Raw genomic sequence first — 24,328 nt, forward strand, 5'->3', positions numbered from 1 at the left:
TAGATAGATAGATAGATAGATAGATAGATAGATAGATAGATAGATAGATAGATAGATAGATAGATAGATAGATAGATAGATAGATAGATAGATAGGAATATATATCGAAATATAATTATATTTCTAGTTTAATCATATTTCTTTTTAAGGACAATCTAGAATCTTACTTGCACCTATACTGATTATCATCTGGTAAGAGCCTTGTCTACATTTTTAAGTATAGATTAATTTTTTTAATTTCATATAACTTTATGTACTATCAACATAGTATTCCACATTATTGTATAAAATAAAATGTTTTCCTATAAATATTATTATTTGTATATCTTATGTGGAATGCTTTAACGATGCCAAATAATCTGCATATTACCTAATTACAGGATATATTTTAGAAATAACTTTTAAGTTTTCTTCCGTAAATTTTTGTATATACATGTGTGGGACTTGAACCTCAGGGTCTGGGTGCTGTCTCTGCTTTTTTGCTAAAGGCTAGCACTACACCACTTGAGCCACAGCTCCTGTTCTTTGGTCATTAATTGGAGATAGAAGTCTCATGGACTTTCCTGCCTGGGCTGGCTTCAAACCATGATCCTCAGATCTCAGACTACTACTTAGTAGCTAGGATTTACAGGTATGAGCCATCAGCACCCAGCTACTTTTTCTATACATTTTGGTAGGACTTTTCTTAGAAACGTCTCATCCTTCAATATGGTGATATGAGAATGAATGGATATTCTTAGTATTTTTGACTCATAAAGATTTCTCACCCTTTTCTACCCATTCTGGTTTTTTTATTATAGATGATACAATTGACTAATGTTAACTTTATCCCATATTTTATAGAATCTTGAGTTCTGAAAACATATCTCCAGGTTCTCTGCAGTTTCTCTGACATACACAAGATATTATCCACAACATCTTCCATTTCATTGACCCTTCATTAGGGCAGTCAAACTGAATGGTAATCATTGTAGACTTATTAGGGATGCAGCATCTCCTATCCAAGCACATTCCACAAAACGTGGGTTTGTAACTCTGAGTACTTGAACATCCAGAAAAGACAAATTTTTCAGCTTTGGCAAGCTGGAAAGTAGGTTGGCATGTTTTCCCTTTGGGAATCTGAAAAAAAAAATAAACAGCCGTTCTTTAAGTTTAATACAATAGATTATAACATGCAGATTAGATCACATCTGGAGCATTAATAATAGTTACTGTGTCATGACTTCCAGCATCCTCTTTTCTGCCTATAAAATTTCTTCTCACCGGAGGCTCTCTGTATTCTTGCTTTGTCTCATATTTCTTGCTATCTGTCCTTAAATCAGTTCCATACAAGTGGAATATTACCTAAGACTTAGCACATTCCCTAATAATTTAAACTGTTTTGTGGCTAAGTAGATGAATAACTATCTTAATCCCTTTAAAATTGGGTTGTCAACTTCTAATATGACAGGGAATACCTTGAGAATGAGTAATATTTTTGAAAATTAATCTTTGAGACAGTTGCTTGGCCTCTTTGAAGAATGGGGCCAGGTCTAGACCTAGCTCCCCAAGTCTCAGGGAAAATATTTTATAATGGTCCTTTGACGAGTTTACTGTTGAACACATGCCATTTGGAGAATGATGTGATTCAGTCCAAGTTGGTGATTTGTATCTAACACCAGAACTTCTTTGCTTTGACCATCTTTTTTTTTCTTTTTCTTTTTTTTTTTTTTTTGTCAGTCGTGGGGGCTGAACTCTAGGCCTGGATGCTGTCCCTCAGCTCTTCAGCTCAAGGCTACTGCCCTACCACTTGAGCCACAGCGCCACTTCCAGCTTTTTTCTGCTTATGTGGTGCTGAGGAATAGAACCCAGTCCCTCATGCATGCGAGGCAAGCACTCTACCACTGAGCCACCTTCCCAGCCCACGCTTTGAACATTTTAATGGCTGTTTTCATAACTGTGGTAAGCAACGAAGATTTTGCATTCATTACTTTGATTCCACTAATACAGAAATATGGCTGTAGAGGGTTAGAATCTGAAAAGGATCTACTCTGTAAAGAATAATATTCTTGGGTTTACCCCAACAAATCATTTTATTAAGCTGGTAGACTATCTAGAATCAGCAGATTAACAATACTTTTACTAGGTAAAGTTCTCTACACAATGTGCAGTTAGATGAGTGTCTGTTTTCTTTCCAGATAATTGGACTAAGAGTTCCAGTGAAGAATCAAACACTATTACTCCCTCCAAAACATATTTCATTTTATAATGCTGAATTAAAATTAAGTTAAATCTACACTTTACCTCTACAGTCTTTGATACATTACTGCTGCAAGGCTGAATGTAGCATAGTCTTTTCTCATTTCTCATTTCACAGTTACTGTTTTCGTTGGTCACCCTGTTAGATATGCCCATCCCACATGTTCTAGAGCATGGAGTCCACTTTGTTGCTTGCACAAGACATTTTCTTTTCCAAATAAGTGGGAGATTCCTGTAGGCTAAAATAAATGGGGAAAAGTGCACGTGTATACATACATACATAAGTATATACATATATAGAAGTAGTTTTTTAATCATTAAGCTAACATTTAAGAGATCTGGAAGATTGTTTGAGGGGCTGGGAAGGTGGCTCAGTGGTAGAGTGCTTGCCTTGCATGCATGAGGAACTGGGTTCTATTCCTCAGCACCACATATGCAGAAAAAGCCGCAAGTGGCGCTGTGGCTCAAGTGGTAGAGCACTAGCCTTGAGCTGAAGAGCTGAGGGACAGCACCCAGGCTCAGAGTTCAGGCCCACAGCCGGCAAAAAAAAAAAGATTGTTTGTGAATAAACGAAGCTTGTGGTCATTCTGTTTTCCTGATTGTCTAAATTGCCTTTCAGTCAAATGTGGCAGTCCAGTTTTTTGTTTTGTTTTTTTGGAGGGGGGGAGGCAGTTCTTTGTTTTGGAAAACAGTAAATTTGCTATTTGCATCATTCTGCTTTACCCAATCTGAGTCTTAAATTTATGTTCTCATTGATGTCTTTGTTATATGTGGTCTGCTGCATGTTTGTTATTGCTAACAGTCTTTGAAATAAAATTAGGGAATTTGAGATATTAATCAGAATAGTTGAAGGAGGAGGGGTAATTTTTTTTTTCCTTTAGACAGGATTTCAATACCAACCCAGGCTGGTCTGGAACTCTCAATCTTCCTACCTCAGTGATTTGCATCTGTATATACTGTGTATACTGCCACACCAGGTAGAATAATGTAGTCTTAATGCTAAATATAAGTGTGCTGGTACTGGGCTTGGAACTGAAGATTGGGTGCTGTTCCTTAGTGTGTTTTGTTTTGTTTTGTTTCCTTTCAAGGTTTGCGCTCTACTACTTGGCCACAGTTCCACTTCTGCCTTTTGGGTGGTTAATTGGAGATAAAGGTCTTGCAGACTTACCTTGTGGTTCAAAGCCAGCTCTGGCAAGGAGACTTTCACTGTGAGGCTTTGACCTGCTATTAACCACTCAAAAGCCAGAAATAGAGCTGTGGCCCAAATGGTAGAGTGGAGGAAAAAAAGGCAACAGCACCCAAGCTCTGATTTCAAGCCCCAGTACCAGCACCAGGGAAGAAAAAAAAAAAAGAATTTGACATCTTAATAGAACACTCTGAAGTATGTGTTTGCTTTGAATTAAATGATAGCATGACTGTTCTCAGCATTAATACAGTAGGCCTTGCGGCTGCATGGAAAATTGCAAGAGAAAAAGCAGAACCACGAGGACACCTGGGAAGGTTTGAAGAGCTCTATGCGGGAAGCAGATTGGAAGCCTGGTACATTAAACTATCTCATTACTATTATCCCTGCTGTCAAGTAACCGAAACCCCTACAGTTGAGGAATTTAGCATTTGTTAAAAAAAAAAACAAAGCAAGAAAACTACAAGAGATTTGAGAAATAGGTGCTTAGATTTTCGTGAGCACTGAGAAAAGCTTGATAGCTGTATTTCACCACATGCTTCATACTGACCCAGCAAAAGCCAGATTCCAGCTGCAGTTGTAATCACATATATCTTAAAGTATGGTTTGTGGTAGAAACTAATTGTGAAAGCCAAATTCCTTGTGGGCGATAAATACAACTTCATAGTTGAGCAGAGAAGGGACAGGTTAAACATACACTGTTTTTGGAACATATCGAGGCCTAAATCACATAGCAGAGAGTACTTTGTGACATTTTCCGATTGTTCGTAGCAAGCACTGACTGCCAAAAATGACCATATGAGACCTCTCCAAACCAACCTCCAAGTAAATCCACTGAAACCATTGAGCTGCACAGATAAAACCAACTTGAACATGACCCAAAGGGAGAAGTACTGTGCTAAGGTAATTTCCTCCAGGGAGACTCACATCTGGTTTGTAACAAGAGCCTTATTTTGAATCAGATCTCATGCAGAAAAAGCTGGGCACTGAATATAGCAAATATCAATGACAGAGTACATACTTGACATGTGCAAAGCCTGGGGTTCAACTCCCAGCACCAAAATAATAAATGAACTATTTGTCTTATTTTAAGATTTTGTTGTTTTGCCAGTCTTGGGGCTTGCACTGTGGGCCTGTCCCTGAACTCCTTTTGCTCAAGGCAAGCACTCTGCCACTTGAGTCACAGTGCCACTTCTGGCTTTTTCTGTGACTAATTGGAGAGAAGGGTCTTGTGAACTTTCCTGCCCAGGATGGCTTCAAACCACAATCCTGACAGCTCAGCCTCCTGAGTAGCTAGGATTACAGGTATGAGCCACCAGCACCTGGCTATTTTAAAGATTTTTAAAGCATGTGTAGTGTTGTATCATTGGCTACCTAATTATGTGTGGACAAATTCACCCAACCTAGTGAATATTTTTCAAATTAACTAACAGAGTCCCTGCTGATCTTTTCATGATTAGTTTCTATAGTTGCTTTTATTAATAAAGATGAGCTTTAAGGAGCTATTAACATTCACAAATTTTCGACACCAACATGATAGCTATCACTAAGCTCTAAATTAAAAGAAATTCTTGATTTCTAGATGAGAAAGAGGTAAACAAGAGCCTGGCAACAATATTGCCCTGATGTGTTATTCTTCTTCTCCTGGGCTTCATTTGCCTGAGTTGTAGATCCTTTTGTGCCAAAATACTGTAGCAGTTACATGAGATGTAAACTTAAACCAGTCCAGAGTGCCATTTGTATCCTAAGTAGCCAGGTCTCAAAATAAGTAATATATCATTTCACTTCTTGCAGCATATATAAGTAACCTACTTTTAAAAGCCTATGTGTAGTGTCTGAACCACATGTATTTAGAGTCAGATTGGTAACCGTTGTTAGCTCTCAAATTGTTTTTAGTTCTATTCCTACTTGTTTGTTATATTTTTATTTAATTGTTTGTATATATTTTTATTTGATTTCAAATTTACTTTTTTTTTTTTTTTTGGCCAGTCTAGGGGCTTGAACTCGGCCTGTGCACTGTCCCTGAGCTTCTTTTGCTCAAGGTTAGCACTCTACCACTTGGGCCACAGAGCCACTTTGGGCTTTTTTTTTTCTTCTGTTTATGTGGTACTGAGGAATCAAACCCAGGGCTTCATGTATGCTAAGCAAGCATTCTACCACTAAGCCAGCACATTTCCAGCCTAAATTTACTTTTTAAACCAGTAGCTCTCCACTTGTGTTTATATAGAAAAGTTAACTGTGACAATTTTAGGACCTGGGTGATCAAAGCTTTTGCCCATAATAGAATGATATTAAAGTTTTCTTCCAAGGTATATATGAATAATCTTTGATCAACTTTCTTAAAAATAGGTTGAGAAGAAGCCAAAATGTACTACTTTTTCTGACCTAATAGAGCTTTGAAACACAGGAATCTTTTCCTGACAAAACCTAGAAAAGGAAGTTTTCTTTTCAGACCCTTAAAATGTAGCTGCCTGAGGCATAACGCTCAGTAGGATAATACAAAATATTGCTCTAACCTCCAGTCCAAACACTCATGCTCATCAGTCCCTGTAGTGCACCAAAGGAACACAAGAAAACCACAGAAGTCATACATGCAAAACAGCTCTACGTGTGAGCACCTGGCATTGTTTTGTGGCTTTCTGGGAGCTGCCGTTGTGATGGTCCCAGAACACAGTTTGACGTCTTTCCAATTTTGGCTCCGGAGCAGCGGCTGCCAGCCAGCTTGGGTATGAACAGAGGAATGCATCCAATGGCTCCACTCACACACAGGCAGCTAAACAGAGGGTTGGGCTGAAACACTTGGCCATTCTGATAATGAACTCTGTTGATCTCACATCCAACAGCTACCAGGTCTAAAATGGGAGAAAAGCAGCATTGCTTTAAAAAAAAAAAATAGAATAACTTTGAAAGACTTTCAGTGATATACCAGAAGAAAGCTATCTCCTCTATGAAGAATAGTTCTCAGTTTCTTAGGACACTTTAGAACTGCCTTCACAGAACTTCTCCAGAAATCAGCCAGGCACCAGTGGCTCATATCTATTGTCCAAAGAACTACGAGGGAGGAGAGGAGATTGGGAGGATAATGGTTCAACTTCAATCTGGGAAAAAAGTAAGATGTCATCTCAATAAGAGCCTCCTACCCCCAACTACATGACACAATTTTTATTTATTTATGTATTTTTGTCTGTTGTGGGGCTTGAACTCTGGGACTGGGCACTGTCCCTCAGCTCTTCAGTTCAAGGTGAGCACTCTACCACTTGAGCTACAGCACCACTTCCTGTTTCCTGGTGGTTTATTGGAGATAAGAGTCTCAGACTTTCCTGTTCGGGTTGGCTTTGAGCCATGATCCTCAGATCTCAGCCTCCTGAGTAGCTAGAATTACAGGCATGAGCCACCAGCACCTGGCCACAATTTTTTAATGATAGAAAAAGGCTGAATTCAGGTTGTGGGCAGTATTAATAAAAGCCGTCATTTGTGGTACTTTAAGAAGTCAACTGTATTGACATAACTTCTATTTTTCTAGCACTTAAAAGTAATTACCTGAGAATTGCAAAATCTACTTCCATGCAAAGGAAATAATAGGTTCCTGAACATGTGTATCTGCTCGCTTCATGTGAAGCCAGTTCACTGGTGCACAGAAATTAGTCCACCTTGAATTGAGCCAAACTAAGTTAATCAAAGTTAACAATTCAAGAGTTGGGGGGGGGGGTTGGGGGGAAGCAGGGATGTCTGTCTAGACTCCGCCTTTGCCAAAGGTCCAGAAGAAAACAAGACACTTACATGCACACACTCCAGTCTCAAACCGAGGCCTATCTGCTGAGTAGTCACAGTACAACCCTTTATGTGGATCACAGAGGTCAGCTTCATTGCAGAGGTCCCCTGGTTGCTTGGCACAGATTTTGCAGCATCCACAGCCATCCCTCACCAAGCTCACTCCAGGAGGGCAATTTGGCTTCCGTTGGGGGCATTTGCAGGGCCAGTGACAAACTTGTTTACGCTGATGCACTTCTGGGGTTTCTCCTGGCCCTCCTCTAGGGGTCCTGTCTGGCAGCCCAGCGTCCTGTGCCCTGCAGCAGAACTTCATTTGGTAATAGAGGCAGTGTTACAAGTAGTTCCTCGGACTCATCATGGATCTTGGAGGAATAGATTTCCTCCAAAGAGGTAGATACATCTGACTTCTAATATCTGTCAGCTTTTGACATGGCCATTCTGTCTTTCAGCGTTCTTCACACAGCTTCCAGCACATGGCTTTTCCTCATCCCACCTTCTCAGTCTCCTTTGCTGCTTTCTTCTCATCTTCCTGAGCTCTAAACCTTGGAACCCCTTGGTTAAGACCTCAGCATATCTCCGGCCTCCCATTGACTTCTCTTCTGACCTCAGACCCAGATGGCCTTCTTAAGACCTCCACCTTAAACCAGGTATAGCGGCTCCTGTCTAGAATCCTAACTACTCAGGAGGCTGAGGAGTTCAAGCCAGTTTGGAGCAACAGTACAACAGTACAAACATCTCAAAGTAATTATAGCAACTCTACTAGACAAAGCAAATTTAACATGACCAAAAGCAAACTTACAAATTTCCCCTCCAATCTGTAGTTTTCCATACCCTTCCCAGTTTGAGCAAATGCCTGTTTCCTTTTTCTCTTGGGGTTAAATCATGATTGATACTTTCACATTTTATCCATAAATGTTGCTGGTCACACCTTTCAAATATACCCCCCCTGGACCTCAATATCTCCTCTTCTACCATTGTGACCCAATTCACCCTTCTTTCTCACATGGATCATTACAGAGTATTTAACCTGTTCTTAGGTCACACAGCAAGCAAGGTAGGAGAAGGGAGCTAAATCAGACAGGTTCCAGAGCCTAAGTGCACAGCCCTGCCCCTCCTTCCCCACTGCAGAGCCCACTGCAAGCCAGCTTTGATGCTGAGCAAGCAACTGAACATCTAACATGCATTCTGAATCCTGCAGGCTCTGTGAGCCTGCACTGACTTCCATGTAGATTTCATAATTAGTTGCTCATCTCTGCACGCTCTTTACAATCTCATCTGCCCTCTTGTCTTCAGCTTTTCCCTGTGCAACCCAGGCTGCATTTCCAATCTAGAGTTCTTCACTGTAGACAAACTCATGTAAATGATTGCCTACTGGGTCAGCCCTGGAGGGGGGGTGGTGGAATTCAGGCTCAAATCTCAGAATATTTCATCCCAGACAGCATTTCCAAAGTTTGGAATCCAAATGCTATCAATCACCTCAATCGTGACTAGCCTTGCTTATCCTATATTCTAGTATTGTCACTCTATTCTAGTCTAGCCCTAGATGCCACTAAGTGGGACTGTGATAAGGTCCATGGGTCTTCCCCACTGAAGAATGAGAGGGACTCCTCCTGTTTCTCTCTTGCCTCTCATCACTGCTAGAGGGATAGATCTCTTTAAAGAGCTTATCAGCAACCCTCAGTGGCTGCTGCATCTCCAGTGAGCAGTCCGAACTTCTGAGCATGGTACCTAAAGTCTGCCTGTTCTTGTCCATCTGCCACACTCCCTTTCTATGCCTTGTTATTTAGTTTCTTCTCCCTCCTCCTCCTGACTGTTGCTCCTTGGTGTACTAAGATTTGCACGCAAGGCCTTGCACTTGCCAGGCTCTACCACCAAGCCATGCCTCCAGCCCCTTTCTGTGCTGGTTATTTTTGAGACACGGGCTCACTTCCCTGTGAACTGTCTTAAGTAAAACAGCTTGTTTTGTTTTGCTTTGGTTTGCTTTCTTTGATCTGATTTGGTGCCAGTGTTGAGGCTTAAACTCAGAGCCTCGCATTCTTGCTTGTTTTTTTTTTTTTTTTTCTGCTTCAGTCTGGTGCTCTACTCCTTGAGTCACACTTCCACTTCTATAACAGCTTTGTATGCTTGTGGAATGTTTTTTCAGTACATATCTCTCTATCTATATCTTGCTATCTATCTATAGCAAGTTGGGCACCTGTAATCCTAGCTATTCCAGAGACTGAAATCTGAGGATCACAGTCAGAAGCCAGCCAGGCAGGAGAGCCCATGAGACTCTTATCTCCAATGAACTTCAAAAAGTCAGAAGTCAAGGGGTGGAGTGCTAGCTTAGAGCACAAAAGCTCAGAGACAGTACGCAGGTCCTGAGTTCAAGCCACAGACCCAATACCATAAAAAGGAAGGAAGCGAAGGAAGGTAGAAAGGAAGGATGGAAGGAAGGAAGGAGGAAGAAAGGAAGGAAGGAAAAAGAAAGAAGACAGAAAGGGAGAAAGAAAAAGACAAAGAATCTATAGCAGCTCAGTCCCCAGTAATGACCAGCCTTTTTTCAGAATATGGAATAGGAGACATCCCTGCCTCATGGCTGCTAGGGAAGCACATCGCCAGGATATCAGCAGGAAGGACCTGAACCACTGCACTCCGGGCATGACCCCTTAGAAATCAGCTATTTACTCTCTATTGAGAGTAAAAATTTCAAATCCTTGCTTTCTGTGATGCATCCACTGCTCACTGGCTGATGCAACCATAACTCACAGACACTCCATGTTTTCTAAGTCAACAGATCTCAGCAGTTCTGTCTCCTGTGCCAGCGAGCACCTCCACCGTGTAAATAAATCAGGGAACAACTCACCCTGGTTAAATCTTCTCATTTAAAAAAAAAGAAAATATGAAGGCAATGAATTGCTGATATTCAACTCCTTTTGGTCTGTCATTTGCAACATCCCAGTCTCCGTGGACAGATCTCGTGGCCTCCGTGGGAGACACGGGGATTGTGCCAAGACAGAAACAACAGAAAGTTGGAGAACTGCAAAGATTCATTCCAAAGGCCTCCTTGCCAACAAGAACAGGCTGAAAAACATCACTCCCCTAATCCACATACAGGGGCTCTCTGCAAATGACTGGCAGGCAGAGCCCCCGGCTGGTATCCACAGGAAGGGACAGTGTTTTGACTCCACAGTGGCAGCCGGTACTGCCTGGCCCCAGAGAGGTGGTGTGTGTTACAAACCGCTAAGATCTATAAATATAGGAAAGTCTGCGGCTGTTCAAATACAGCCACAGTTTACCTGCAAGAGAGAAGGGTCTCATGTATGTCTCACGAAGCTGTGGACTCAACTTTATTTGGAGAGGAAAATGGCTTCCTGCTTCTCCTGAAATACTTTTTCACCAGTCATTCCCCCCCCACCTTCTTTTCCTTTTTTTTTTTAATTTTGGCCCAAAGAATGAAGACCAGCCAAAGTCTCTGGAAAGAAACAAGAAAGGCTTACCAGTGCTAGCCGGGTAAGGAGAAGGATGAGGATGAGGAGCTGCTGCATGCCGCCGCCCGGAGGTGGGTGTGGAGGGCTGGCGAGGTGGCAGCTCCTCTGCTGGAGGCACACAAAGCCCCCCTGTCTTCTCTGTACAGGAGCTGTGTCTCCACCTCCCAGCTGGGCTACTGCTTCACAGGCTGTGCGTTCCGTGCCTAAGAATCCGTTTCTGTACCTGTTTGCTTTCGTGCGATTCTCCCAGAACAAGCTTCGCAGTTAGTGTGAAGGGGTTGGTGAGGCTGGTGAAGGGGGTGGGAAGAAGTTAGGAATCTCCTCCTGGGAGGTCAGAGCCTACCCTTGGGCACAATGCTAGCATTAGGTACGTCTCCCTCCCTTGTCCTCGGCCTCTGTCTGGGATTTCCCTGCTCTACATTTTCCTTGTGATGCTTTCTTTCCCTCTTAGAACCTTAAGCTCACTGCTGACCTGATCTTTTCCCCTTCTGGTCCTATCCGGGGTGATCCTGGGGCTCTCAAGCCTTCACTGACCCTCCAAAGTGCCTTCTGTTCTAACATAGTTCTCAAACCTGATGGGCTGTGTTCAGATAAATGTCTAGATGGACAGAGGGTGTACTCCTATTGTCCCTGGAGAAGCCCTTTCTGTAATCACAGTTCCATTACAGATGACAGGATAGGGAACCCCGATTTTCCTCAACCTAAGCTCAAACACTTGTAAATCATTAGGGAAGCTAGGAAACAGTTTCTTGTACAGTAATATGTACACTTTTTTGTTTTGTTTTGTTTCTTTGTAACGGTCCTGGAACTTGAACTCGGGGCCTGGGCGCTATTCTTCAGCTTCTTTTGCTCAAGGCTAGTACTCTGCCATTTGAGTCACAGCTCCACTTCTGGTTTATTGGTAGTTTAGTCAAGATGACAATCTCACAGACTTTCCTACCCGGGCTGGCCTAGAACCACAGTCCTCAGATCTCAGCCTTCTGAGTGGTTAGAATTACTGGCATAAGCCACTGGGGCCTGGAAATTTGTAGAGAGCTGCGTGCAGCCGCACCTGGAAGATGGCGCCGGCTTCCGCCCTCCGCCTTCCCGATGGCAAGTGCTCTCTGTGGTAAACAATTCCTTATATGGCTAAGGCAAAGACTCTGGCTTGCTTCCGCGCACCTGAACCTATTGGTGGTTCCCACGTGGCGTATCAGGGTTGGCTACCCAGCGGGTACTTAAGGCTGTGGGGAATTCTCCCCGGGGTTGGGGTCAAAAGATTGCTCAAAGGTCCTGAATAAACTGCAGAGAGAAGAGTTCGGTGTCGCGTCTTCCTTGCTGGTCGAGGCGGTCGTGACAGAAATTTTTGTGTTTTTTATGTGTCACTTTAATTTTTTTTAAACATCTAAAACCAAACTTACTAATGTGTACCCTGTTTCCTCCTTCTCAGCCTTCTTACGTAAGTGGCACCAGTCCATATTCTATATTGGTCCCATGTGACCTTGGCTTGTGTTAGTTACTCTTTGGTGTACAGATTTGTCTTCCTGTGGGCCCAGCAGGAAGTCTACCTTTCCTTGCCTTCCTACGGCCTATTCCTATTCCCCGTGGCCTGTTCCCTAACCTAACACCAGCTGTTTATGTTCTTATGCCCTACTCCCTGCTCACTTCTTTGAGCCTAGCTACACAAGACACAGGAGTGAGGCCTCACTAAGGCCCGAGACCATGGTCTTCCACCAAACACAGGGAATCTGGTGTCCTTGGAGAACTAGAGTCAACATAAGCAGGCAAGCAACCCATAGGCCATTGCTAAGTATTGAGTTAAATTATAATGATATGGACATTGAACAACAGGGATGGGGTGGGGAAGCCAGCACAGTAATACTGTTGATCAAAACCTGAAGACAGAGAAGGAAGGTGTGTCTGGGGCCTGGTACAATCCGAGCTTTATCCTTCTTTCTGTCTTCCCAGTTTAGGCCTAGTTGGTCTTTGGATTCCCAACCACAGTGATTCCTGTCTCATCCTGGCTATTGGACTGGGAAAATTCTTGTTTCCTGGCTCACCCATCAAAGGCGGAGGAGGTGCAGTGTCCTCTTCAGCTGCGTGCCTCCCCATCCTGTGTGCAATGCTACTCACAGCCGGGCAATGATGGGGCTGAGGAGACTCCTGCTCCTTCCATTTGCTCCTCAGGAAAAGCTGAAGCAGCCATTTTTCTTTTTCTTCTGTCCCTCTGCTTTATCCCTTCCGTGGAGCAGGGAAGATGTCACGGTGGCCATTCTTGCCTCTTGGTAAGAAAGGAACATGTTGCCCAAGAATTCAAATAACAAAACTTACCCCCGGAATCTGTCTGCTCTAAGCCCACAGTCATTCATGTTTAGACATCTCCAGCCACGGCATTATGATTTCCCTCCTCTTGACATGAGAGGGTAAGTGAATAAGGCAATATGTGAGGTCAGGGCTACTGTTGTCGACTTTTTTTTAGCACTTTCCATTATCATCCAATGGAAATTCCTGTCTAGGAGCTCATTTCTCAAGCATTCAGCTTGTGAGGTACATTCAAGCAGACATGGCGGTAGGCATAACTATTATTTTCATCGCATTTTATGATTTACAAGGAGGTTGCCCATGTATTATCGTTTCTAATTTCACAGCTCAGTGAGGTAGGCAAAAGCAGTATTACCATCCTCATTTAACAGATTAAAAAGTTGAAGCTAAGTCATTGTACTTGGTCAATAAAACACACTTAATCCCTGCCCTGTAGAGGTATGTAATCTGCTGGGAGAGCAGACCCTGAAGACATAAACACACCAAATATCCATCATTAAAAACTGAATAAAGACTAATCATAGAGCACAACCCTCCTAAGAGAGAATGACAGATGGGAGCGAAGTTAGACTGGAGGCAGAGAGGACACTTCTGAGAAGTGAAGAGTTGAGAGCTGAAGACTGAGGAGAGGGCTCCTAGTCCAGTGCACATCTTTCATGGAAAGAGGCACATCTCTAATAATGTACATACAAGTATTCTATCACTGTGTCCTGTTTGCTCTTGCTTTTTACTATACACATCATCTTTCTCCCATGTGTTCTTCTGTTAAGTGAATCCTACCCATTTACCAAGCAAGCTCTCCACACAATTGGAATCATGAGAGTAGGTTGGTTCTCTTTTTCCTCTAACCTGTACTCAGCCTTGTTAACCAACACCTGTGCATTCCCTGAGAGCCTCACTTGTTGCCAATACCCTCCTCCACCGGGAAGGCAGGGTGCAAGAGTTACTAAGCTCTGTTTGGCTTTTCGTGAACAAGGTCCAAAAACGAGAAATCTCTGACAACCACCAAATGCCCTGCCCTACCATCTGTGTGGATCTTGGATCAGATTCTCTTGAAAAGAAGCAGGTGCCCTCATTCCAAGGGCATAAAAAAAAAAGTTAGGCTGTGGCCCAAGAAAAACAAGGCCAAATACTTAAGACAGATATAATTCACTTTGCCACTTGGTCCTGTTCATCTGGTTTGCAGAGAGTTCCTCATAGAAAAGAGGTCTGAGCTAATTAGATGCAGGCACTGAGGAGGACCAGATGAAAAGGAGGAAGGGAGAGAGAAAAGGAGGACAAAGTATTTTCAGTATTTCCAAGTGTGGGTGGAGCTAGTGTTTCAGCGAAGGGAAAGAACACATAATGTGGCGTGCTATTCCTGATTTCTAAAATAGTTGCACGTGTGCACCATAATCCACTTAGGTGGACCAGGCCCCTTGCTGGGTTTGCAATCAGAAGACCCAATTCCCATCCAAGCCCCAGCCACTTTTATGAGGTCTCTGGCCTCCCACAGCCTGCTCTAGGTCTGTCTGCCTTCAGACTTGTTAATTCCTCCAATCCATCCCCAATGCTGTTATCTGATTTGTCTGTTTTTAAACTTGCATTTGGTCATGTTACTCTCCTACACAAAACCTCTTATTCACTCCTCCTTGTGTATGAGATAAAACCCAGCTGGTAAGAGGCTAGCTTTTCTTGTTATTTTTTTTCCCCTAATGGGACTGGATCACATAAAAGTAGAGACAGGCTCTCAAGGGGACATCACTTTGTGCCCTTCTCCCCCTCCTCCCCCACCCCACTGCCCAGGCTCTCAGTTCAGCTGAGCAAAGTAGGGAGCCCCCAGCCTTTGTCATGCTGTTCTCCCAAGAGAACCACCTAGTGAGAAGATTGCATAAATGGTTTCTCCAAATCCCCTCAAGCAAGCCTGGCTCTGCCACCAACCCTTTCAAAACCTGTGGGAGGGTTGCCAGGCTTGGCTAAGAAAAATCTGGTTATGATAGGATGTCCAGTTAAGTGTTTAGTACCTACAGGAAGCACTTATATTTTTCTTTTTAAAAAAATCTCCATTGTGAACTTGAAATTTAACTGGGCATCTATGATATGATTTTTTGTTTTGATTGGGACTAGATCCTGCCTGTGGAAGTAAAGGCTAAGACTTCATAGCTTGATACAAAAGGACCGACACAGCGCTTGATAAATCTGTATTCATTGTACGCGACCGGCACTCAGTGTTCCTTGCCTTAAAATTAATCTGAAAGGCAAAAAATAAAAAAGATACAGGAAACAAAAACCGCTCCATTTATTTTTTCCCTTTGTCCTTTCAAGCGAAATGGAAGGCTTTGTGCTACCCAGGCAGTTTCCTGATCTTCCAGTTGCAGCCTGCAGGGGACGCCGATGGACGCTAGATGGCGCAACGGGGCAAGGTTGCGCCTCGGGGTTGCGGCTTTGCCGCAGCGCCCCTGCATTATTGATTGAGATGCTGCCGCAGAGAAGGGAGGAGCCGGCCGCCATCTCGCCCCGTCTCCTGCGGTATCCGCTCGTTCGGGGGGGGGGGGGAGGCTTGTCCCTCCCTGGTGAAGCGGGGAAGTTGTTTCGTTCCTGGGAAGAGCTGCCCTTTCCATCGTTAGAACCTCTTTGTCTTCTCCTGGCATCAAAGGACAGCAGCTGGACCCTTTGCCTTTCACCACCTGCATCTATTTGGATCAATCAATTTGCACCTCAGTTCACACGCGCCGATCCCCGCGTTCCTCCCGAGGGTGGGGTCTCCCGTGATCCCCGCGTGGCACCTCGCGATTCCCACCAGCAGAGGGCGGCCTTCCAGCCAGGCCAGCCAGGGAATCTCACAAACAATACCTTCCAATAGGCCACACCGAGACCCAAAATGTGTGTGTAGCCCGCGGTGTTTTCCTGGGGTGAGTGCCCTGTTAGTATAGCTTTGTTGATGAGCATGCTGCATTTGTCCCCTTTCTACGCCATCCTGAGTGTGGTGCTCTGTGTTTCCTCCTTTGGATTTCTTCAGCAAAGTAAGCCTTTGTAGCCACTGCCAAACCTTCTGCCTCACCAATCATAAACATTCTGTATGTATACCCTTCAAATGACTTCTCTTCACTGGATCTTTTTAAAGCATGACGCTATTTTCACTGGAAATGTCCTCTTTCTCTGCGCATTTGTGGAGTACTGGCTCTTAACATTTTTTTCCCTCAAGTTTGTGCAGTTCATTGGAGTTTTAATTAAATGGAATGAACAGCTCAGGAAAGAAGCAAGCAGCACACTGTGGACATGTAAAAAAGAGCCTCTGTCCTAGCAGCCCAAAGCTCTGGGCATCCACAACTATGAGTGCTTCTGAAAAGACGTGGAGAATCAATCTAGCCTGTCAGTTACTTTACAGAAAGCTTGTACTTGGATTTGGGGGGGGGGAATTAATAAGAGATCCATTTTATTTTATTTTTTACAAGGGGGAGTCCATTATTACCTTTCCACACATTTACAATATGTTCCAAACAATCTCACTCCTTCTGTTAGTCTCCTTTCCCCTCTTCTTCCGTTCTCCAAACAATTTCAACTGGTCTTATTGCTCTGTTTTTTATAGTTGTATGCAATCTATGTCAACCATATTCATCTAAGACTAATCATTTTTAAGGGACTAATAAAAATTGCAATTCTAGCTTGTTGCCAAATCCACATGTAACGTAATTAAATCAAGTGCTGAGTCAAAATGGTTTCTTAACAGAGGCTTTGGCAGAACCAGACCGGGCTTACTGGTTTACTCTTACACTCAGTGGGACTGTCCATTGATGAGGCTCCTCTACAAAAAGACACCCCCCATCCCACTCCAAGAATACGCATGCCAAAAGTTCAGAGTGTGAAAAGCAGTTCTTCAGTCCTTGGTATCAGGACTAGAGAGTCATCAGTGTCCCAGGCAGGTCACACGGACACTGCCCTTAACTGGCCTCAGATTTTATGTCACCACTTTGCATATTCAACTGCAGCCACCAAGATGTTTAGCTCTTAAGCTCAGGTGCACAGAAAATGTGATCTATTTTTAGAATCCTTTGAATCAAGCTCCATGTGACCAAGGGCATCTTTCCTTTGAACTGGTAGGCTACTACATCATGATTATTTCTGCAGGACTCCTGGTTTAGGTCAGGCTACAGCCCCCATGACCACATTGCCTTAGCTTCTCTGGTCCCCTTTAGGCTGAAGACTGGGCCCATACTATACCTGTCTTAGGCATAAGAATATTTGGGGTGCTGGAGTTTTCCATTGTGGACCACAATCTCTCTGATGAAGGTCACCTGTGGGGAGATCTTGCTACCTCCCTTCACACTGCCAAGGAGAGATGAGCCGTTCTCACATTCACAAGAACTCTCACTAGTCTTGCGGGTTAGGGGAAGAAAGATCTCTTCCTCATCACCTAGCCACTTAGAAAATGTGACTTTTTCCTTCCCACTCTCCAACAGAATCTACTATAATGTGGCAGCTGTGGTCCTTTCAGACCGGATCATGACCCACTTTCCTTCCCAACAGATCCAAGAGGCTGCAGAATCCAAATTTGTGGGTTGCCACTGCAGGGAAACAACTTCTGTTCATGGGGACAGAATCATCTTAAATATTTAAAGCAGCTTCTATCAAGAATATTCTGTCTTTTCTCAACAGTTATGAACAGAGGAGAAACAGGAAATGACCCCACCATAAAGACCATGAGAACATGGTTTGGGGAATCTTAAAACACTTCTGTATCTAATCATTTTATCTTGCTAATAGCATTTCCTGTCGGTATATTCATTCAGTAGCATTTCTCATTAAGCAAGTACATAAAATATTTTTTTGTATCAGCAATACATGTCCTCTAGCCCAAGAAATTTCTATTATAGTTGTATAGCTTTTATAGGCTAACCAAGAAATAAGTCAAGTTTATATGATGCAACTACTGCTCTTGAGAAAACATGGGAACTAGTCAGGAAGTAATCCACAGGAAGCAGAGCTGTGGGAAAGAAAGCTGAGACCTATAGCTCCTGGGAGCCGGAGGGTCATTCTAGGTCATCCAGCCACTTCCTCTGGGAAGCTTGTCATTTAGAGACATTTCATGCCATTGTTGGAACCTTCAGAGGCAGCACTGTACACAATCGTCAAATGGGGAAATAATCTAAAGTACTCTATAATATAGAACTATATTGTACTATTGAGCACAGAACTTATGGCTAGCATGATAAAGAAACAGAGCTTGTCATTTTACTTAACTTCAAGTAATTAAACTTGAACAGTCGTGTGTAGTGTGGCCACCATGTTGGCCAGTTTGGTAGTCTTCTTTTTCTTTTTTCTTCAACCTATGATTCATCTATCTACCTAAATATCCCAGGGTAACTCCTGTTTGCAAAGCACGGACTGAAACAGGAAAAGAATAAGAAAAGAAGAAGAAAGCTCAGTAACAGAGGAGAGAGCAATCGATATTCTCCGATGCATGGAATGTATTAGGCACTATCTTTGGAAATGAAATTTATTTCTAATCTACTGTAAAGTAAGAAAGGGGAGGAAAAGTCATGCAGGAGGCAAAGTTGAAGTTTGTAGTTGACAATTGTCTGGCTCCAACAACCCTCCAACCCTGCCAATGATTGCCCTGATGCTAAAGTCCCTGCCCTCACCCATGTCCTCTACTGGACCCAAAACCCAACTGGCCAACCATAACCCGTTCTGTGGGAGATGAGATTTGAACACGGGAAAGCATGATCTCTGCAGGCTTCTGATGGATATCTTGTGTGAAGTTTGAGGGTAGTGGAACAGAAGGACAGGTGGCAGTGGTGTACACTGAGGCAGTAGAATGACATGTAGGGGAGGGCTCGGATCCATACCATGTCCCTCACTTGCTAGCTATGAGACATTTGGCCACATTCCTTAATTACTGTAGGCTTCTTCCTCCAAAAATGGAATCATTTCCATTCAGGTTTCCTAGAGTTGTTGTAAAAAGAAAAATGCAATGAACCTAATTTCAAACAAAAAAAACAGAAACAATTCCTTAGAACATAAAAAAATTGCTCCATAAATATCACCATTAACTATAGTCCCACCGTACTCAAATTTATGCATCTGAGTCCTTCTGTTCATTAGGATTCCATTAGACATACTTCTCCTCCATATTTGCTCTTCCCCAGTCCCCAGTGCAGCTACATAATTGGCCAATTTTCATTCTTACAGATAAAACCTCCAATAGAGGTTTACCATGTCTGCCATTTTGTTCAGAAGTCTAACTTGTCCATTTTCCTACACAGAAGGCCAGGTAAACTGCAGGAGTTTTTAACCTTCCACAGATTCTTATCCCAGGCCAGGAGCATAGGATGGGGGAGTTTAGGCAAGCAGAGTCTTAAAAGGTACTAAAAGCTCCCAGACAATGCATCTTGCTGGAAGGAAGGTTTCTTACCCTCAGAGCTACAAGTTGTCAAATGATTCTTTCTTCCACACACACCCCCTCCCCTTCCAGGGAAGGCACAGTGTGGATACATGATCTCGGCTTCAATGACTGAATATTCTGGATTGGTACTTCGGAAGGAGCAACACAGACATGACTTGTGGTTGTCATGGTGATGACAGTGCTGCTGCGGAGAACACTGGAGCAGCAGCATCCATAGTAATGTGCTGGCCCCATTGCTCCTGAGACGTGACCCTCATGGGCTCCCCTGCCCAGCCTTTCTCAGTAGCTCATTTTCATGCTTATTTCTGCAACCTTTCTGTCAGTTCTGAGAGCTTCTGAACGTATTGCCAGTGAGTTTCATTTTTGCACACAGTAGCCAGGAAGGGGAGGGGGGGCGTGGTCTTTTGTGATGAAGAATCCAGCCTTCTCTTCCACCATTTTCAGTAAGAAACAAACACAAAAAGTTTGCTCTTACAACTCTAGCTGCATGGTCAACTTAATCTGCTCCTGTACCCAAGGTGGGCACCTTTCATCAATTCATGCACCATTTTATGGGGCATAGACTGTCATGTAATCACATCTAGCCTGGTTACTGTTCTGTGGCATAGTTACCCAGGCATAGACTAGTGGAAAGGGTCAGAAGGACCAGTGCACATCACTTTCAAAGCTACCCATATCAGATTTGAGGCTGACATCATTTTCTATGGAGGGAAAAATAACATTTTCAGAATTATTGGATTTATACACAGATCACATTGTTAATGTGATCTTCTTTAAATGGAATTTAAAATGGACGTGCCACTGCATCTCTAATAATGAGCTTCTAGTTTAGATTAAAAATTAGTCTTCTCTATGGAAGAAGTAATACATGACAGTCTCTTCTGTTAATACATAGTTATTTGTGGACACGTTCTGGTCTATAATGCCTGCTGTATGCATTCTTCTCTGTGTGGACAAGCATAGTTTTACCCCGGGCCTAGAACTGTTCCTAGAAAACAGTAGCTATTGCACTAGCGAACAAGAAGCTGGTTAGTGAGTTCACATACAAGCACTAGGGTAGTGTGATGAGCAAGCAGCCAGGGGCACTGACAAGGTGCCTATTGTGTGAACTTGAAGAATGGTAAGCAAATAAGACTGATAGCCCAACACATGTACTCATCATAGAGACACGAGGCCATTTGGTCTGCTTTTCATTACAAGGAAAGCTGGCAAGTAGATCTTCCTGCTAAGGTGACAGACTCAGACAGTGATAGGTCTTTTCTGGGGGTGGGTGGAGATCATCCGTGGTAGGGGAGCACACAGTCTTTCACAACTGGCCACAGAGGTCCTGACGTTCTGCTCAGCTCCCCTCTCCTCACCCAGCCTTGCTTCCCAGTAGTGCGTGTTGTGGTAAACTCATCTATGTGAGTACCTCCCTGGTGTTCAATCTGCCTACTCCAGGACTTCCATCTTCCTTCCTGCCTGCCTTCCTTCCTTCCTTCCTTCCTTCCTTCCTTCCTTCCTTCCCTCTCTCTCTCTCTCTCTATCTGTGAACACACATGTGGGCACGGGCATGCATGCCAGTCACTGTCCCTGAGCATTTTTTTTTTTGCTCAAAGCTAGTGTTCTATCACTTGAGCCACAGCTGCACTTCTAGATTTTTGGTGGGTAATTGGAGATAAGAGTCACACAGACTTTTCCGCCCTGGCTGGATCTCAGCGTCCTGAGTAGCTAAGATTACCAGCATGAGCTCCCTGTGCCTGGCTCAGCACATCCACCTTTGATTTCTCCTCATCCTCTATTAAATCCAAACCCAAGAAGGAACAGAATCTTTTCTGACACCGTTTGGAATCTATGTAAATAAAGCTACAGGTTTGTTTTTTGTTTTTTCCTGCTTCTCATCTTGCCAGAGGAAGAGTTAGATAGGTCTTTACTCATTTGGGTCCCAGTTTTAAATATTGACTAGCTGGCCTTAAAAAAATTTCAGGCTGGGGCTGGGAAGGTGGCTCAGTGGTAGAGCGCTTGCCTTGCATGCTCGAGGCCCTGGGTTCAATTCCTCAGCACCACATAAGCAAACAGAAAAAAGCCGGAAGTGGTGCTGTGGCTCAAGTGGTAGAGCTGAAGAGCTGAGGGACAGAGCCCAGGCCCAGAGTTCAGGCCCCATGACCGGACCCCAAAAAAAAAAATTCAGGCTGGGATGTAGCTCAGTGACAAAGTACTTGCCTACCAAGTGCAGTCTTCTGGGTTTGATTCCCAGTACCAAAAAAGAAAAGACAAAAGAGAAATACAGTTAGAAAAAAAAAAGCCCAAACAACAAAAAAATTTCAATTGTGGGAATCTTAGATGTTCCTTTAGAAGACAGGCAGCATCCTTCAGGATAGCAGAGTGGTCCTGCTGCCGTAACTAAGGAGCCTTTGGTATGAGGGTGCTGTGAGAAGCAGCCACATAGTCAGAACTCAGCATGGCAGGTGAGACGCAGAGGGAAGTCTCTGCATAGGAAGGCACATAGTGCTCCTCATGCTACAGTGTTTACACCACCTGGTGCATGATGAGGAGCTGGCTGGACCTGGCTTTCAGTGTGTCAATGTTGGTATCCTTACATCCCAGCTGGAATGGGAGGCTCGGGTTCCAAGGTGCATAGCACCAACCATTATTTATGTAACTAGTTCCCATAGCAATTTCTGGCATGGCAAATCCATTCCACAAAGGAAACCTAGGAGCAGGGACTATAGCTCAATGGAAGTGTTTGCACAGCATGCATGAGGCCTTGGTTGGCCAAAGGAACCATAAAATAAATAAATAAGATTAATGCAGCACTTCAAACTTTTCTAGATGTTTCTTACTGTTTTCAATATACATTTTATGGCTTAATAGCTGAATGAGAGGCAGAAATTTATGAATTTAGTGTCTCAGTCACATAAGACCAGTGCAGAATAACTGCACTTAGCTGGGGAGTATTGTTGCAAGGGAATAAAACTTTGTTTTTAAGAGGAATAAGAGAGGACTGTGTATGTCAGGGAGGCCTTCAGGGAGGAAGTAGCACTTTTCTTGAAGACTGGAGGATGAGAAGGATTGGATCATGCAGTGGCACAGAGGAAAAGGTTGAAGGAATGATTAGATGTGAGGGGTCTAAGGTGGGAGGAACAGTAAGTGGGTGAGACTGAACACCATACTGCTAGAAATACTCCGAGTATGCAAAATAAAAATGACCTTGTTCATATGAGAATTTTCAGTCTCCCTCCCCCCATTAAATATTCTTTAAAAAAAAAACTTTCAGCTGGCTCTACAGACTCACGTCTATAATATTAACTACTCAGGAGGCTGAGAGCTGAGGATCCTGGTTAAAAGTCAGTCCAGGCAGACAAAGCCAAGAAGCTCTCAGTTCTAATTAATAAGCAAAAATCTAGATGTGGAGGTATGGCACATGGTAGAACAGGTAGCCTTGAATGAAAAAGCTAAGTGAATTCAAGCCCCACAATCAGTAATGTTCAGAAAGACTATAAAGTTGCCTATTGCTGTACTTCTCTGATTTTTTTAAAAAAAGGATTACATTTAGAATTTTTAAAGTAAGGTCACACTTCCAGAAGTAATTACTAGCTTTTTAAGATTCCTACATTTTTTATTCTAACAAGTGAAAGCATTCAGTGATTTCAGTCTCCTATTTACACCCCCAAGCAGTGACCTTTTTGTTCCAAATGAAGTAGTTGAGAAAAGGCACCAAACTCTGTCAAGCCTTAAATAGGAAGCACCTTTCTCTTGACTGAGAGATGATAGGGAGGCAGAAGTCAATACTCCTAATATCTTGGGTTTAAAAGGGAACTTTGTCAAGGTGACAGGAGTCAGGTCACCAGAGCCGAGAGAGACATTTAGAGAGAATGTCACTGCAGTTTTGGAGTGGAGAAGGCGCCTGATAAACATCATCCTAAGAAACTCTGTGCAGCTAAAGAAATGTTAAAGATAGCTTCAGAGATGTATTTTGAAGAGAAAAAAGTCATATAACTGTTGCAATCAGATGCTGTAAAATCTTGTGCTATTGGGATGGCCCAGGAAAAGTAGAGGGCAGAGTGTACTGGAAAGCATTTCTAAATAAAACTTTATAACTTTGGAAGTACTCTGGGTGAGGGGAGCAAAGGAGAGCAAGGAATCAATTATACCAATAAGGATCTGAAAAGAACACTTTAAATACGTACTTGAGGAATGGTTTCGTAACTATCTTCTAGGTATGCATTTCTAGTGATTGATTAAAAGAAACAAAAACAAAAACCAAGATGTCACTAGGAGACCCAGTTTGGCCTTGAACTCACAATTCACCTGGCTCAGCCTCCAAAGTGCTAGAATTTTATAGCCACACACCACCATCCTTGGCTTTTTGTAGGATTTTTTTTGAGATTTTAGGTCACCTATGTAAAGTGAGGTAGAGTACCTACCTTCACACGCAGTGATCTGTCTCAGCGTCTTTTTGCCAAAACTAAAATCAGACGTTAATTGTTGTTGTTTTCCTGTTCTATTGATACTGATAGCACCATCAACACAACAACCACAAGGAGTCACTGCAGGAGCTTCACTGCCCTGTGCCACTCCCCTTGTGGTTAAGTTGCTTTCCTAAGGGTCAAAACCATGATGCACAGGGATTTTATCTGTGAACCACAGGGCGGGCTCACATTTACTCCTCTGCTTTCTAGATGTGTTATTGGTAGAGAGGGCAGTGTCGCTGGATGGATGGCTGGGAGCTTGCTTGAGACTGAACATAGACATCCAGATGACTCTGTGAGCCATACAAAAGCTCACACTCCAGTGCCACTCAGACTTCAGCACGCACACAGGTCATCTGGAGGAACTTGTGAAAATGCTGATTCTGGGGCTGGTGCTAGTGATTCTGGGCTAGTGCTCAGAGGGCGAGTGCTTGCTTAGCATGAATTGAGGCCCTGGGTTCAATCTGGCAAGACACACACACACACACACACACACACACACACACACACACACAGAGAGAGAGAGTCT

General features: G+C 43.3%; 1 protein-coding gene across 1 annotated transcript; it reads right to left on the reverse strand.

The window, feature by feature from the left end:
- Positions 1–786: 786 nt before the first annotated feature.
- On the reverse strand, positions 787–15,453 carry Wisp3 (WNT1 inducible signaling pathway protein 3). Its single transcript, XM_013032791.1, has 6 exons — positions 15,291–15,453; positions 10,672–10,865; positions 7,202–7,499; positions 6,040–6,273; positions 2,284–2,477; positions 787–1,119 (listed from the first exon to the last, which is right to left on the reverse strand). The coding sequence occupies exons 1-6, from the start codon at positions 15,451–15,453 to the stop codon at positions 838–840; spliced, it is 1,365 nt and encodes a 454-aa protein (XP_012888245.1). The 3' UTR covers positions 787–837.
- Between the last annotated feature and the right edge of the window lie 8,875 nt (positions 15,454–24,328).

The sequence above is a fragment of the Dipodomys ordii genome, unplaced genomic scaffold, assembly GCF_000151885.1.
Source record: "Dipodomys ordii isolate 6190 unplaced genomic scaffold, Dord_2.0 Scaffold157, whole genome shotgun sequence".
Classification (NCBI taxonomy): domain Eukaryota; kingdom Metazoa; phylum Chordata; class Mammalia; order Rodentia; family Heteromyidae; genus Dipodomys; species Dipodomys ordii.

What these genes read in the sequence shown, in the direction of transcription:
- Wisp3 (XM_013032791.1), bottom strand. Translation starts at nt 15,453, where the DNA reads ATGGCGGCCGGCTCCTCCCTTCTCTGCGGCAGCATCTCAATCAATAAT. An exon ending in TGAGACTGGAGTGTGTGCAT is followed by an intron (nt 6,274 to 7,201) that starts GTAAGTGTCTTG and finishes CTCCCATTTTAG; the next exon opens with ACCTGGTAGCTGTTGGATGT. An exon ending in AAGCCACAAAACAATGCCAG is followed by an intron (nt 2,478 to 6,039) that starts GTGCTCACACGT and finishes CATTTATTTTAG; the next exon opens with CCTACAGGAATCTCCCACTT.